The sequence below is a fragment of the Camelus bactrianus genome, chromosome 9 (genome assembly GCF_048773025.1).
Source record: "Camelus bactrianus isolate YW-2024 breed Bactrian camel chromosome 9, ASM4877302v1, whole genome shotgun sequence".
Classification (NCBI taxonomy): domain Eukaryota; kingdom Metazoa; phylum Chordata; class Mammalia; order Artiodactyla; family Camelidae; genus Camelus; species Camelus bactrianus.
Window position 1 is genome coordinate 49,788,167 of NC_133547.1, and position 15,747 is coordinate 49,803,913.

The following is a 15,747-nucleotide window of genomic DNA, read 5'->3' on the forward strand; positions in this document are numbered from 1 at the left end:
CTTGATGTCTGTCTGTCCATCTAGTGTCTATTTATCTATCTCACTCTGCACCTCTGTATGTGTGTGTCTGTCTGTCTACCTATCAGTCATCTGTATGTTTTTTCCAAATCAGAAGGATTTGACTGCCATGAAAGAAGAAAGGAAAAGAGTTAATTATCAGCAGGCAGCACTGATTTTACTCTTGCTCTTTTAATTATCAGCCAGCCAGAGCACCATTTGAAAACATAGACCTTTGTTCTGTCACTGTGTTTAAACTGTACTAAGGCCAGTCTAAGACCAAGCACACATGTTAAAAATCCCAGATAACCTTTATTTCACAGACAAGTTACAAATTTCATGGCGACTACATAGTAAGTCACATGTTACTTTATAGCCCAGAAACTAAGCAATTCAGCAACTAGGGCCCAAAGGTACTAAATCCGCGGTAGAACTGAAGTATTTTTAAATGATAAACTTTCATCCTTTTTGAGTGTTTATGAAACAAATTTATTTAAACTTTCTGTAATGTTTTATCTTGGGGGGAATAAATAATATTTTAGACCAGAACAGTGTTGATATGTGCATGACGACGCAAAAATTGTTTTCGTATAGCCTTTATTTTCAACTCTTTAATAATCTGATCGCATGTATATTGTAGATAAAGAATGACTTGATTATTGTCTAAAGGGAAAGCTTTAAAAAAACAGCAGAAAATGGAAACTTTCAGCATATATTTATAGTGCTTCCGTGACCAATTTCTCAGAGGCTTCGTGGCTTCATGGTGAAAAATTACTGTGATTTTCTGACACCCATTGCTTCTCACTGCATCCCTACTGCCCAGCAAGCACTTGGGAGCCAAACCAAATTTCAAAGGCTGACCAAGATCAGCAACCCTCCACCAATTCGTGTTCTGATAATGATGCGGTGTGAAAGTAGGAAGAGGCTTTTCTGCCTCCTGAATTTGATGAGTAGCTAAATGATTCCTGCTTACATTATAGACTTATTCTTAATTGAGATAATTAAAGTTCTTACCTGAAATCTTTGTTCATACATCCGTTTTTTCTGTCTCTACCTATTTTGTATATACTTTACATGAATACAGTCAACACCATAGAATTTTTTCAGTCATGGGCTCGCCATTAGCAGTAGGAAATATAATAAGGGTAACACATCATACATGCAACGGAATTGTTGATGGTGCTGGATGAAGGATTACAAAAGCATCTTTTCATTGGATTATGAGAAGGTCCAGGTCTTAAGGGCTAGTTAAGGAGGGAAGACAGGAGGTATCGTCTTTGCAAAAGGTGTAGCCAGATCATTAGATTTTCATCATCATGACTCTTGTTATTATTATCATCACTATAATTATTTAGTGGTTAAACAGAAAAAGTAGTTGGTCCTTTTTCAGTGCTTGCCTTTCCCTTGGTGTGATTTTTTTCCTCCTTGGAGTGATCTTCCTGTTGGTTCCTGCTTAAGTCAACTCCACATGAATAGATTAATGCGCTCCATTTAGAAAATCAGAAACCGCTTGCAGGTCCTTTAGATTTTGTCTATAGCCAAGCACAGTACAAGCTCTTGAAGATCCTATACCACTCTCTGCCTCACCTTCCCCTCCCCTTAGTTGGTCTTGCAGGGACCGGGCATTTGGGAGGATGGGAATGAATGTTGGGATAACTGGGTATTTAATTAATCGGGTTGAAGCCCCTCATGTACCTGCTAACCAACCACAGAAGGGAAGGGAGGAAATAAGAACATGATGGTATCTTGTAGAGGAATGAATTAATTTAGACTAGTGTTAACAGTTCTTAACAGAAAGTTCCTCGAATTAAGATATATGTACACCAGAAACCAATACAATATTGTAAATCAACTATACTTCAATAATAATAATAATAATAAAAAGACATGGTAGAAAGTCTGTTTAGTGGGTATGGACAATCACGCTAACTGAAGCTTCAGACGAGGGTTTTCTGGTCTGAAGCAGACTTTCTGTCTGGGAACTGGGAGTGGCATGTGATACAACAGGGCCAACATGACCCATGAAGCCACGTGGCCTGGGTTCTGGTTCTAGAGGCCCCTTACCTTAGGTATCCAGTCTGGTTTTCCTGAGCCTCAGCCTTCTTTGTCTGTAAGTTGGAGAAGATAATAGTGCTGCCTCACGGTTACTGTAAGGATGCAGTGGGTTAAAAGGTACAAAGAATTTTATACAGTGTGGGCCCATAAGAAGTAATCGATACATGTAAACTATTATTATTATTATTGTTAATTACATTTTTGTACCTTGTTCAGACACTCCAGGGGAACTGTGGACTCTTCTGCAGAATCACTTGGCTAGCTTGTGTATCAGTTCAGCGGCACTAAACCCAGCATCAAACATAGCCTATGTAACAATTTTTTAGTTGCCACATTTTAAGATCAAGACCTCCATGTATTTATGTTGCATAAAATGCAATCTGATCTACTTCCAGAGTTCGATGGTCAATGATTATTCCATTTATCAGACTGTTTAAAATGTTGTTTTAAAAATCTGGAATGAGTCATCACAATTTCTAAAAACATTCTTTAAGACTCAAAGTCTTATTTGATACCTACCACAAGATTGAGCTGGATTTATTTTGTCAGGATGTTCAGATTTGCAGGTGTTGGCTGAGAGTCATTGCAGGTACATTGACCTGAACTGATGTTCATTTGGAGAGAACTGGCAGTATGCAAGATAACTGTGATTGAAATTAGAAAATGTTTGCATGTGCTTGTTGAAACAAGTGATCTGAAACAAATAATTCATCATAAATCATAAAATGGGGGGAAAATATAATTTTTAATTAACAAAGGTGGTTAATGCCCTAATAAAAAGGATGAAGAAGGTGTGACTGTTCATTCAATTAAAATACAATTAAAAAAAAAAGAAAATCCTCAATCTTTCACTCAGTAATGGGGAAGAGCTATTTCTGCCTCTTACTTGACTTTTTTTCCAATAACTTGGACTAAAATAAAATGCATTGGTAATTATGAAATACGTTTGATTCTACATTTGCTTTCAGTAAACGATGTCAGTGTATTCTAGTAAGTTAAAAAATGTCCTGTGGTTCAGGAAATGCTACCACTTTGGCTTCTAAGACTTGGTCTATTTTGTTGTCGTTGTTGAAGGGATTAGAAAGAATAACACTATAGAAACGTCTCTGTCCTGATAAGAACTCTGGGGACACAGGAGTATACGTAAACAGGGGAAAATTAAGGCATAGTCTGCTTGTTAATGAAGTATGCACTTTTCTCCCATTTCTCTGTGTTCTAAACTAAGTTAAGCCACCAGCTTGATTTGTAAAGTGAGAGAGAGCCCGCTGGCTTGAGAGAAAAGGGCGAGTCTTGCACTTGTGTCTTGAGTGGATGGTCACTTGATGCCTGTGTTCCTCCCTAGGGATGGCCCCAGCCCATGGAGGAGGGTGAGCTGTTGGATGGTTAGTTAGTGAGCCTGTGGGGTAGGCTGCTGACCACCCGGCCATCTGAGGATGCTCCTGGGTGTGTTCCCAGGGAGCACTCCCCCTGCCTCGTGGGAAGAGGGGCGCGAGGTCCACCAGGGAGACACAGGGTTGTGCACTGTAAAGACAGAAGAGGAAGCCTGGTCAAGTGTGATGGCGCAGGCTTGGATCCCTGGCCCTGAGCCTGCTCCATGCACTCATGGAGAACCGTGCTATCACTTTCAGGGTGTGGCATCTTCCGGTGAACCAACAGGATTTGTTCAAGAGAAAAACATCCACGTCCTGGACGGTGGACAGATGTTGGGACTAAGTGTCATGCGGTCATCAAACTTAGGATGATCTCACTCCTTTTGGAGTATTTGATCATCGTCACAGCCGACTGCAAGATGCTCAAATCGTTCACTAAGGTGGGTGGGATGAGTGTGTTGCCCAAGCTGTGAGCGGGGTCTTGTTGCTTTACAGACTCATCCACCTAACAGGGGATGTCAGGGACCCAAACGGCCAGTCACATATATGAACTTGCACCAGGCAAGACCCAGCATCAGCAACGTTAGATACAACACAGAAATCAGAGAAGAGCTACCGCCCAGCAGTTTTAACCACCAATACCCATTTATTTAATGGAAAAAAAAAAAAACCTCTGCATTCTATATGCTCCAAAAAGATTTACTATCAAAACAAATACAATATATGGAACTCTAGCTGCATAATTTCACTACAATAAAGACAACATGTGACTTCTATCTTCTACAGAAAGCGAACTGAAAAGCACACGTACAGACAAAGATTGCATAAGAAAGCGTGTGTGCGCGTGTGATTAAAACCTTTAGTAAGCAACAGTATTAAAATATGCTAAGACACTTACCTTACCCTAGGTTGTGGCAAGCTCTAGTAAAAAGCCACAGGCTGTCACTAGTTTTATCTGATAGAAAAATTTGGTGTGAGCTTTGATGGTGCATTTATAGCTTATTGACAAGAAGATAATTTTAGTACAAGCGCTAACTTTTCTTCTGACTTTTACATGCTCACAGAATAAAAATCAATTACTTTTCATACATCAAGAACATCTTTTATTTTCAGGTTTGCAAACGACGGTAGTCGAGTCACACAAAAGGGTACTTTTAAAACTACCTGTATTTACTCTATTGTATGCATGTTTATAGGAAACAAACGGTGCATATGTGCATAAAGGTATGTCTATACATGTGGGCAGATATCTGTATATACATGGTACCTGGTGACCTCTTCATACGCATGTATGACCTCCATGCTGACATATATGTTGTACATATACCAAGGAGGGCGAGATTCTCTGTCATGATCCGTATCCCCAGAAAAATCACTGGGACTTTGGATTCTGGACACTTACAAATGCAGATCGTTGCCCAAGCATTTGATGGTAAAATATCCAGCTCTGCTTCTCACCCCTTTCGTTCAGGATCACGGCAGTGAAAACTGGTCGTTGTCCTCATTCTAAGGAGAAAGGGCTTCTGTCTCTGCTCTCCCTCCCGCGGACCTGCCTGGCTGGTGGTGGCAGCGCTCAGACTGAACGGGTTGGTGGAGAAGCTTCAGCTCTGTGATCTGGACTAGTGGTCAGTTTGATGCTGAGGCCTTGGAGGGGTCAGCTGCTGTAGTTTCTACCCTTATCTGTTTAACCTCTCAAGAAAGGATGACATATCAAGACTGAGCTTTATAGTCTATCTCTATAAATACCGGGCATATACACATACAGATACTCACACATATACAAATACTAACCCACAGACGAAACAGGATGTGTGGGGCGCTGACTAGCAACATGGTGGCGCATCAGAAAGAGTAGTCATTGTTCCTGCTTCCAGAAGGTCAAGTTATATGCCATGATCTTTAAACACCCGGGGAAGATGCAGAAGAGTCCATTAATTAAAGGAGAAAGGAGGATGCTGTCAAAATGGTGAAGTACAGACCCAGTGAAATTGCAAAGAAAACAAAAATCTGGGACAACTGAAGCCTGGTTGTGGAGTTCGAGAGCTGTAAACGGCAATCTTGAGATTTGGATTTTTTTAGAATCTTTTTCCTGTTGCTATGGAAATTTGACAGTCAAGCTTCAGATGTCAGGAGTTTTCACAGACCTGAATGGAAAAGATTCGGAGTCAAGTCAATGAATATAACAACTTGATTCAAAACATTTTTGCCAAACAGTAGATACATGACTGACAAGCTATAATAAATGCATTTATAAACATTGCACTATCTTGGGGGAAATTTTTTTTTCCTTAGGCATAACATTCGAATAGAGAATGAATAGTTGTACTGGTTTATGTCTTAAAAAGCTGGACTTCTCTGAAAATGCACATACCAAACATCTCATTTCAGACCAACAGTGGCCATTACTGCTGCTACTCTGAGCCCTGCCTATTCCTGCACAGCAGCCCAGGGCTTGGCTATATTGTGAATAAGTTGACTGGGTAGCCTGGAACTTAATGATCATCCCAGATGGTTTTTGGTCACAGAGAAGAGCAAGCTAGTCATTGGTGGTTCTTCAGAGATAGTGTATGAGTTTCCGACAGCTGCTGTAACAAATGACCACAAATTTAGTGGCTTAAAACAACACAAATTTATTCTCTTACATTTCTGGAGAAAAGAAGTCCAAAGTGAGTCTTATGGGACTGAAGTCAAGGTGTTGGCAGAGCTGTGTTCCTTTTTGGAGGCTCTGAGAGAGCAGTTACCCCTTCCCTTTCCAGCTTCCAGAGGCTGCCTGTGTTTGGTTGTGGCCCCTTCCTGCTTCTTTGTGGCCTGCACATTGTGGCCAGCATCAAAGTTTACCGAGACCAGACTGTGCTTATCCTCTGGGTTGTACACCAGCCCAGGGACTTCCACTCTGCCTGATGACAATGTGAATGGAAATAGCCCAGTTTCTGCCATTTTTGCTTAATGATTATTACATCTTGGATTTGTACAGGGAAATGGTACCACTGAAAACTCATGTTACAATCAAAGAAATAAAAATGTGTAAAAGGTCAACCCATGAGGGAAATATAGTTCATCTTGGAAGGAACTGATTGCTGGAAGATAATGGGTTATTCTGTAAAGCTTAGAGCTTTTCATTCCAAGCCTGTTGGTGGGCGGGAGGTCGGTACATAAAACGGACCCACCTACTCTCCACCTAACTGATTTTAGGGTTTAAAGCAGTCATTTATCTGTTTGGAAAATTTAGAGCAGCTTCTCTAAATTCTAGATAAGAAGTCTTTGTAATGTGATTCAAGTATAAATAAGATGATGCTGAGAAGGTTAAGGGTTAAAACTGTCTTTAACTGAAAAGTCCATGGACATTAGCATGCTAATTCAGATGCAATTTCTGGTTATTTTCTACACCTGGGGACCTTTAGATTGTTTGACAAGTGAAGTCCTTTTCCGTTAGGAGTCTTCTGAACTCATTTACGTCCTTTTTTCCCAGTTGAATGTTTCATTGCCCTTGCTACCATCACCTTAAACTCTTTGGTTACTGGGCTGCAGTAAACTATATCTTTTAGACTTACCCACATCTGAAGAAAGACTGGAAGAGAACACATTAAATGACATCCCTCATTTTACTTAAAAAATGTTTTCCAGTGTGGTACCAGTCACTTAAAAGTATCCTTTTGGTCAGTGAGAAAGAGAGAAAAAGTATTTTGGCTGAATCCCAAAATACTGCAGTTGGAAGTCTCCCATCCCTGTTTAAGTCAAGTTAGACTGTAGCACAGCTCCTGTGACTGCTGGGTTGATTACGTGACATAGTCCATCTCATTGTGTGATGTTCACAGCTGTGCGTGTGCGTGGCACACAGAAGGCCCTGGGAGGTCGGAGGCCGACTATCACTGTCTGTGAAGCTGTACTATTTGGAGGGACGAGCTCTGTCTGCAGGCAGAGGACAGGCCACTCTCCCCGGGCTTGGTGCTTCTCCAGGCCCCGTCTTGGCCCATAGTACATTTCACAATAAAAAGGAACAAATATTGATACACTCAATGACATGTACTATTCAATCCCATCTACAGAAAATTCTAGAAAAGGCAAGAATGAGAGAAGGCAGATCAATGAAGGTCTGGATAGGGGGGAGGGAATCAAAAGCAAAGGGGTACCAGGAAACTGTATCTTGATTGTGGTGTGGTTACACAACTGTGTACAGTTACCAAAGTTCATCAAACTGTACCCTTAAAATGGGTGCATTTTATGGAAGGCAAATAATACCTTAATACAAAGCATCAGAATGAAAAGTATTTTCAGTGGCTGTTTTTCGCTCATCTTGGTCACCTCTTTAAGCTTCATTGTGATCAAGGTGAAAATTCAATGCCCCCTCGTTTCAAATGTACAGACCTTTGACTTCGGTACTTGTTAAAATGGCTCCCTGCTCTGTCCTTTTATATTCTTATTATTGCTGATTTATTATACCTAAAACAATGTTTGAAAAGGTTGCAGCACCATATTCATCCTTGAACTTGCTCATGCCACACAGAGCCCTACAAAAATCCTACAGATACGGCCTAATGGAGACACCAGCCTGCTTCATTGGGAAGGTCCTAGGGGGAGAATTCTGCATTCTTTCAATGTCATCAACATGTAATTCCAACAACAAAATTGGCAGTAAAAATAATTTCATTTACATTTTTTATTACTTTCAATGTCATTAGTTTTATTTCCTTTATTTTTAGATGTCAGAGAAGGAAGTGCAGATGTCTCAGTCCAACTCTCAGTTGCAATAAAGCCACCAAGGGTATCATAATAAACGAAAATGCTTTTAATATCTTTTCCCCCAAGGGAGGCAGTCTGACGGCAAATGCCGCCCTCACTGCTGACTCACCTTGGGGCCTTTCTGAGCATCAGTGTCTCATCTGCAGAGTGGGATAAAACCACCAGAGCCATGAAGGAAATAAAGAGAAGAGCCACAGAACACAAGGTGTCCATTTAATGCTAGTCTACTTGGATCGGAATTATTACTTGAGCGGAGGACGAAAACGCATTTTCTCTTCCCACAATGGATGATGTGATTACTGTGGTTTTATGAACAAGGCTTTAAAGAAGGCATTGACACACTTTTTCTGCAAAGAACCACAGAGTAAAGATTTTCAATTTTTGGCCTTGATGGCAACTATCCAATTCTGCACTAGTAGCAAAAAGTAGCCTCAGTCTGTAAATAGATGTGCGGAACTGCTGTGTTCCAATCAGACCTTAGAGACAGAAGTGGACCTTCTTTGGCCCTCGGGCTGGAGTTTGCCAGCCCTGGCTTTAAAGAAACGTCAAACAGGTTCGAACAGATCCCCAGATTCATCCAACGGCTATGGCTCAGTTGGGACATTATCTTACCCTTGCACTTTATGATCGAGTTTCAGGGCTTTTAGGACCCCCTCTCCTCCTCTTCCCCCAGCCCCTGCCCAGCTTAATGTTTTAGCCCTGTTTCTGTGCTGCCTCCTGTCAAGTCACATTAACAACTACACAGGCGGGTCAGCCACTTTGACTTTGCTCTTAGGAGAGAGTCTGAGCTGTAGGACACCCGTGGTTACTTACTCCTGCTACCTCCAATCCGGTTTCTCACATGTCTACATTATTTTTTACATTCTTTTTTTGTTAGGAAGAACATCCTGGGCCAGGTCTATAATAAGACAAGAATCATTATATTCAGCAGGTCTCTTGATTGTTCAAATGAACAATATTAAATAATCTTATGCCTTTTATATACGACCAGACTGAGGTTCGTTTTGAAGCCAAACAGGTGAGTGGTGACACCTGTTCTTAACTGTTTTTTGGGCTGAAACTACCAGTCTTCTGGTGCAAAACATTGCAGCGTCAGCTGAGTACCTTTCCAGCTTTGTAGGGAGATTAGGGCTCCTTTTGGGGGATGATTTTGGCCTTACTACAGCAGGATAACCGTGTGGCTCTCCATTTAGGAGAGAACAAAGAGCACTTTTGGTATCTCACACATCAAATCCCTGCATCTGTCTGTTTTCAGTGATATTATTTTGAGTATAAAATAGACATGAGTTTTTTAGGAGTTACCAGGCAATTCTGCCTTGGATTAACCATGATCCAAGAGCTTAGACGGGAGGGATGAGAAATGGGCTATCTTTGGGAACCTGCTCATAACTGATGTCTGTAGGTCAGGGGTCTCCAAAGTAGGGGGCACAAGAAAATCCCTTGTTGGTTAGAAGAAAATACTGCTGTGTCTCCTTGTATTCCTTTTAATCTAAATGGGTAGATTAAGTCTTACTAATATTTAATATATGGATTGGGAGTAGCAGATGTGTGTATGATTATAAAAAAATATTGTGTAAAAATATACAAATGCTAGGTCTGGGTGCTGGAGGCCACTGTCACCTGGGATGTTGGTCCCACGGGTTGGTTGGGCCTGGGAATCTGTATTTCATCAATCAGGAGAAAAACTCGCTGGCAGTCTAGAGTGGCTGATAAGTGAGCAGGTCCTGCGGGGCCTTGGTTCTTCAAAGGGAGTCATTGAGAGTCAGGATTTGCTGTTGTGTTTGGGTTTATAGAGGGTTTATGTGAGTGGCTACTCAGTTATCTTCTCTCTCTCTGTGTACACACACACACACACACGTGCACGTATAATACACATATGTACACACACATACATAGAATTTTTATTTCTGTACAATCACCCAGGAAGTACAGCCTTTTACTTTATCCAGACTGCTACATGTGAGTTCCAGTGGGTTCCAGAACCCAGACCCAGCACTGGGCTCACTGTCTAGTGCTCATTTGAGAAGCTGGTGGGAAACAGATTCCAGAGGTTTAGTGCAATAGTGTTGGTCAGAGCAGCACACTAGATAATCCACATGTGTCTGTTGACGGGATCCACTGCACCATATTCCTAGGATGGGAAGCTCTCTAGCAGTTAAAATGAATCAACCAGTGCTGGGGTCACTGGCTGGTGGGCCACAGTGCGTTTATGTGGCTCTTGAACTAAGAATGCTTTTGACACTTTTAATGGCTGGTAAAACATAAAAGACAGAAACAAAAAAGCCATAAAAATATGTGACAGAGACCTGATGGGACCCACAGAGCCCAAAATATTTGCCATCTGGCCATTGACAGAAAAAGTCTGCTGACCCCTGAGCTGGAGTAACGTAGATGGAGCTTGGATATGTAATGTAGAAATGAAGAGAAGCCAGTTGCAGAACATCAGGCTCAATATAATATGGATGACATCAAGTTTTACAGACTGCATAACATAGACCTATATGGGGTGTGTGTGTGTAGTGACAGGATAAAACAATGTCCACACACACTCCAGCTCATGGTAGCTATTGTCTCTAGGGAGAGAGAACAGGCAGTGAAGCTGGGGAGAGGAAGACAGGGGATTTCAGCTTCATCTGTAATATTTTGTTTCCTGAAGATAAAGGAAGGAAGAAGAAAGAAAAAAAGGAAGAAGAAAGAAAAATAGAAAGAAGAAAAGAATACAAGAATGAGAGAGAGGAATGTATATTTCCTCACTCACTCCCATTCATCTGTCCATCCATCCATCCATCCATCCATCCATCCAATGAGACATTTCTCATTGTAAGGCATCCTCCTTAGCTCTACCCACAGGACGCTGGCTCAGCACAGAGCTTTACACGCAGTAAGTGTCTAATGTTGGAACGTGTGCTTTCCTGTTGACTCCACTCACCACTATTAACAGGATAGAATAACTTCTGTTCTTTATTTTCTAATCATCAATTTCTCAGCCTCAGGAATTCAGAATTCCCACCAATAACTTTCTCAAAATGAAAATACTAAGACCAAAAGGCTTTTGAATGGCATTAGCTATATGTGAGTAACTGCTAAAGTTAAAATTGGACTAGTATTCCATAATCTATAAAATGGACCCCTATTCCATTCAAATAGGAAATGTTTGATACATGTATCTATTCATTTTGTGCTGATAACTATAAAACTCGGCATAATAATTCTTTTGTTTAAAATAACACTTCATTATGTTATAGTCATTACTACCAGTCAGTGAAAAAATGTGTGCATTATGCATTTATCTCTTTTCCTATGGCCTCAGCCTCCATCCATGCATCCTCATGACTCTTCTTAAAAAGGTATGGTATCTACTTTAACTCTGCTAAAAATTATTCTGCACAAGGTGGAGAGACACACAGGGCCCTGGTAGACCAGTTAACCAATCTGGACACATTCATATGAGCTCAAGTTCGGGGCGTCTGTAGAAAGTTTTCTCACCACCTGGGCTGTAGGACAGCATCGAGTGCCTTTGCACAGTTCCCCAGACTGGTGGGCAGGGGGATGTGAAGATGCCTTTCAACATCAGTTGGAGCACTTTTACACATAACACTCTCCATTACACAGACATCAACTGAAAATGAACACTTCTGGGATTGATTTTTGGAGAGATATACGGAAAGACAGTGGCTTTGATTACGTTTTCACATTGCACACACTGCAGCTTGGCCAACTTACTGGCTAAGCTGAAGAGGGAGAGGAGCAGGACCGCAGCTGCGCTGAAGTGCGGGGCCCCTGCCGCGTTGCAGTCCACTTTGGAATTCTTGCAGGAGCACACTTGTATCCTGAGGTCTGTGATGTTCGTCATGGGTGGTTTCCCTGAATCTGTCACCATGATGGGCAGGTGGTAGTTTGCTTTATTGAGATTTTGAAGAAGGCTCACCAGGGCATGCGTATCTATGAAGACAAGGAGGGCCTTGATGAGAGAGGTTCAGACCTTTCCAAAGAAAAGAGTGGGGTGTTGGCAACTAAATGCACACGAAACAGGCAGTGCGTTCATTTGACTATGAGAGTGTTTACATTTAAATCCATTAACATCAAATAAAAATTCAAATTCAGTTCTTCACTTGTAGTAGCCACATCTAAGGTATCTGGCAGCCCCGCATGGCTGGTGGCTACCGTATCAGACAGCGCAAGATAAAACATTTCCATCATCAAGGAGTTCCATGGTTCATGGCTATTATAATCAATCAATTTCAAGGGGATTCACTTTTGTGAAGATGATTGAGGACCAAGGACTCCTCCCTGCAAATTTAAGGATAAAGCCATCTTCACAAAGATCACATTCAACATCTGGAGGAAATAATGTAAAAATCCACTCTCAAATTATCACATTGTACATCTTAAGTAAATATAATTTTTATTTGTCAATTATATATGTATCAGTAAAGCTGGAAAAAAAAGAAAAAAATTATCAGCTCAGAGTGCTTTTATATAAGAATCCAAATTCAAATAATCAAAATACATTCTTGGAACAGGAACAACAAAAATCCACTCACTCTTAAGGTGGGCAGACTGCCCCCTCGCTGGGGGGGTTGCCATGGGGATGGGTTCTACGGTCTAGTCTTTATCAGACCTCAGCCCATACCCTGAGATGTGGGTGGAAATCCACAGCACAATGCACAACACGGAGACTGGATCTTTAAGCCCATGTTTGGTGGGGACATCTGTCATTACCCTGGCCACTGGGCAGCACTCAGAAGTGGCCACGCCACCTGGCCACTGCTCTTAGCCTCAGGCTATTTTCCTTTCAGTTACTCAAATGATTAAGATTAAAAAAAAAAAAAAACTGCCCCTTTCTGGGCATAAATAATGCTAAGTATTCAGAAAAAAATTGGGGGACAAGAAAAATAACTTAGACAGCATATTATCTATTTCATAAAACCAGGAGGGAAAAGAGTGTGATGATATGAAAACAAAAATAGATAAAGTATTATCCGAACCAGAAGGTGACAAGGGCAGAAATAACAAACGTGGATGCTACCACAGTGAGACAGCAGATTAACCCAAGGAACATTCTCCGATCCCCCTCAAGTGGAGGGGAGACTCTTAAGTGAGAAAGTTCCAGTGGGAAGGAGTTGGGGATGACTATTCAAATCAGCTCCAGCCACAAAAACTAGCAAATAAAACACTAACTCCCTCCAACAAGGGACGGGTTGTTTTAATTAAAAATAATCAGTGTAACAGAATTCATTCTTTAAGAAGCAATAAAATAGACAAACAGGCAAATAGAATCAATAACAAGAGAAAAGCACTAATAAAATGAGATATGAGATAAGGCCATAACAATGCAGATGAGATTTTTTAATAGAAAATTTTATGCACAATCGTACAATATATTTTCAAAACTTAATGAAATGGGTAATTCCCCACCCCTCTCAGAAACTCAACCACTGAAGTAAGAAGAGGGAGCCTGGCCCTGGCTGGGTCAGTTGCAGGATGAATTTGCTATTGATGGCAAAGTGTATATAATGTGTGAGTTCTGGTTTTGGGCTTTATTGCAAGGTGAGGTATTTTAGTATCGAGTTCCCATTTGCCAAGGGGAGGCAGGTGAGGAGGGGAGGTGATACAGGGATCCTTCATAATTCAATACATTGATGCTTCCGTCTTAATAAGGCAGATGATGAATGTTGGGCCAAGTTTTAAATTCCACCTGTCCATGTGGATGGACTGGTAACCAAAAGGGACATTGATGGCAAATTTCATAAATGAGGGACAGGACAGACGGAAGAAGATATCAAAGTCAAAAGTAAAAACCAAGGTCATTATAAAGGCTGCGTCAGTTTGGAGGAGACCAGCAGCACAAAATGGAAGACGGAGGATGAGAGGTTAACATTTTTGGAAGGCCCTTATACTGGTCTTCTCCTGAGAAAACAAGCCGGCATAGCACAGGAAATCTCTCCAAAATGATAAGAGAGGAAGCAAAAGAGAAAACTCTCATATTTGCATTTTTAAGGAACTAAGATGCAATATTTTTACATATTGTATTCATGTGCTGATGGGAAAATTGTCAGTATTTGTAATGCTAGAATAATTTGAAATAAATCAAGTGAGGATGCATGAGAGAGCAGGAGAGGAGTCTGGGAAGAGAAACCATACCAGGGAATCTAGGCTTCCGAGCCCAAGAACCACGAGAGACTGTTCGGGGACTTACTGTTGATCTTGGAGATCTTCCAGACTTTATCAGGAACAGTTTGTTTATGGATTTCAAATTTGAAAGGATCTGTATTAGGGTGAAGGTCCTTATCTGATGCTCCCAAAATGACCACACTGAGGTTTTTGGCGTCGTCACAGACCTCGGCCACCGTGGGGTAGATGAAGGGAGCGTTGTCATTCACGTCTTCCAGAGTGATCAGCAAAGTCCCAGTGCCGGTAGCAGGAGGGTTGCCTACAGCGAAAGGGGGGAGATGTCAGCACACAGCTGGGCTGATGCAAGAGTACTTTTCCAGAGCACTTTTCTGACACCTTTGCTGTTGTTACCAGGTTTCAAACAGGACAAAAGAGGAATACCTTCCATATTTGTCTAGAGTTTAGTGGTTTAAAAGCTTTTTATCATACATTAGACTTTTGATTGAAGTTCTTCAGGCTTTACCTTTGGCATACTAAGTTTTAAACACATAAGTCAAATGTAAAATTCTAGGAAATGCAAATTAATCTAAGGTGATACCAGGCAGATCCCTGGTTGCCCAGGGAAGTGGGAGGGAGGGACAGGAAGAGGGACAACTAGCAGGAAGGAGGAGAGAGTGTGGTGGGGATGGCATGGCTTTAAACATGTGTTAAATCTTGCCAAATTGTACACTTACATATAATTGGTTTATTGTATGTCAGTGATACCTCAGTAAATGTTTTCTTCCAAAGATTCTTAAAAAAAAATACAAGTCATACCAGCAAATTGAAAGTCACTTAAAGAACGGAGATGACAAATAGAACTTTTCCTTGCTTATTGAATTAAACCTTTTAATCTAAATATCCAAGTATGCATATATTAGTGGTATGGAGAGGCTGGAGATTTGGTGAGAGGAGACTGTGTTCCTTTTGGAATAGCTCTATACTAACTGGGAGGCTGACCAAGAGAGAAAGAGCTCATTTAGTGTTTCCTTTTGTAGGTAAAAAAGAGGGTCTGGGAGCATAGAAAATAAACTATGGTTACCAAGGGGGAAAGGAGGGGAGGGATAAATTAGAAGTCTGGGATTAACGTATACACACGACTGAATATAAAATAGATAAACAACAAGGAGCTACTGTAAAGCACAGGGAACTATATTCAGTTTCTTCTAATAATATAAAATGGAAAAGAATCTGAAAAGAAAATATATAGGTATGTATATGCATAACGGAATCACTTTGCTGTACACCTGGGAGGGCTGATGGTGCCCCTGGGGGCTGGCATGGCTAGGTGGGAGCACAGGACAGATTTAGAAAGGCAGGTCAGCCATGAGAAATAAAATCACTAACTGGTACCTGGGGCAGTTTGAGCAACCATAATATAATCTTTGGGCCTTATTTTTAAAGCCTTGCTTTTTCAATATTTTCTGTAATT

General features: G+C 41.1%; 1 protein-coding gene across 2 annotated transcripts in view; it reads right to left on the reverse strand.

Moving 5' to 3' along the window:
- Positions 1 to 289: 289 nt before the first annotated feature.
- The window catches only part of CDH13 (cadherin 13), a 1,113,397-nt gene continuing 1,097,939 nt past the window's right edge, over positions 290 to 15,747 (reverse strand). For both annotated transcript variants that reach the window (XM_074370357.1, XM_010967669.3), the window contains exons 12-14: positions 14,362 to 14,595; positions 11,886 to 12,104; positions 290 to 5,566 (exon numbers count right to left, since the gene is read on the reverse strand). In XM_074370357.1, the coding sequence (XP_074226458.1) occupies positions 5,559 to 5,566; positions 11,886 to 12,104; positions 14,362 to 14,595 (461 nt within the window). In that variant the 3' untranslated portion in view covers positions 290 to 5,558. The remainder of the gene's footprint in view (positions 5,567 to 11,885; positions 12,105 to 14,361; positions 14,596 to 15,747) is intronic.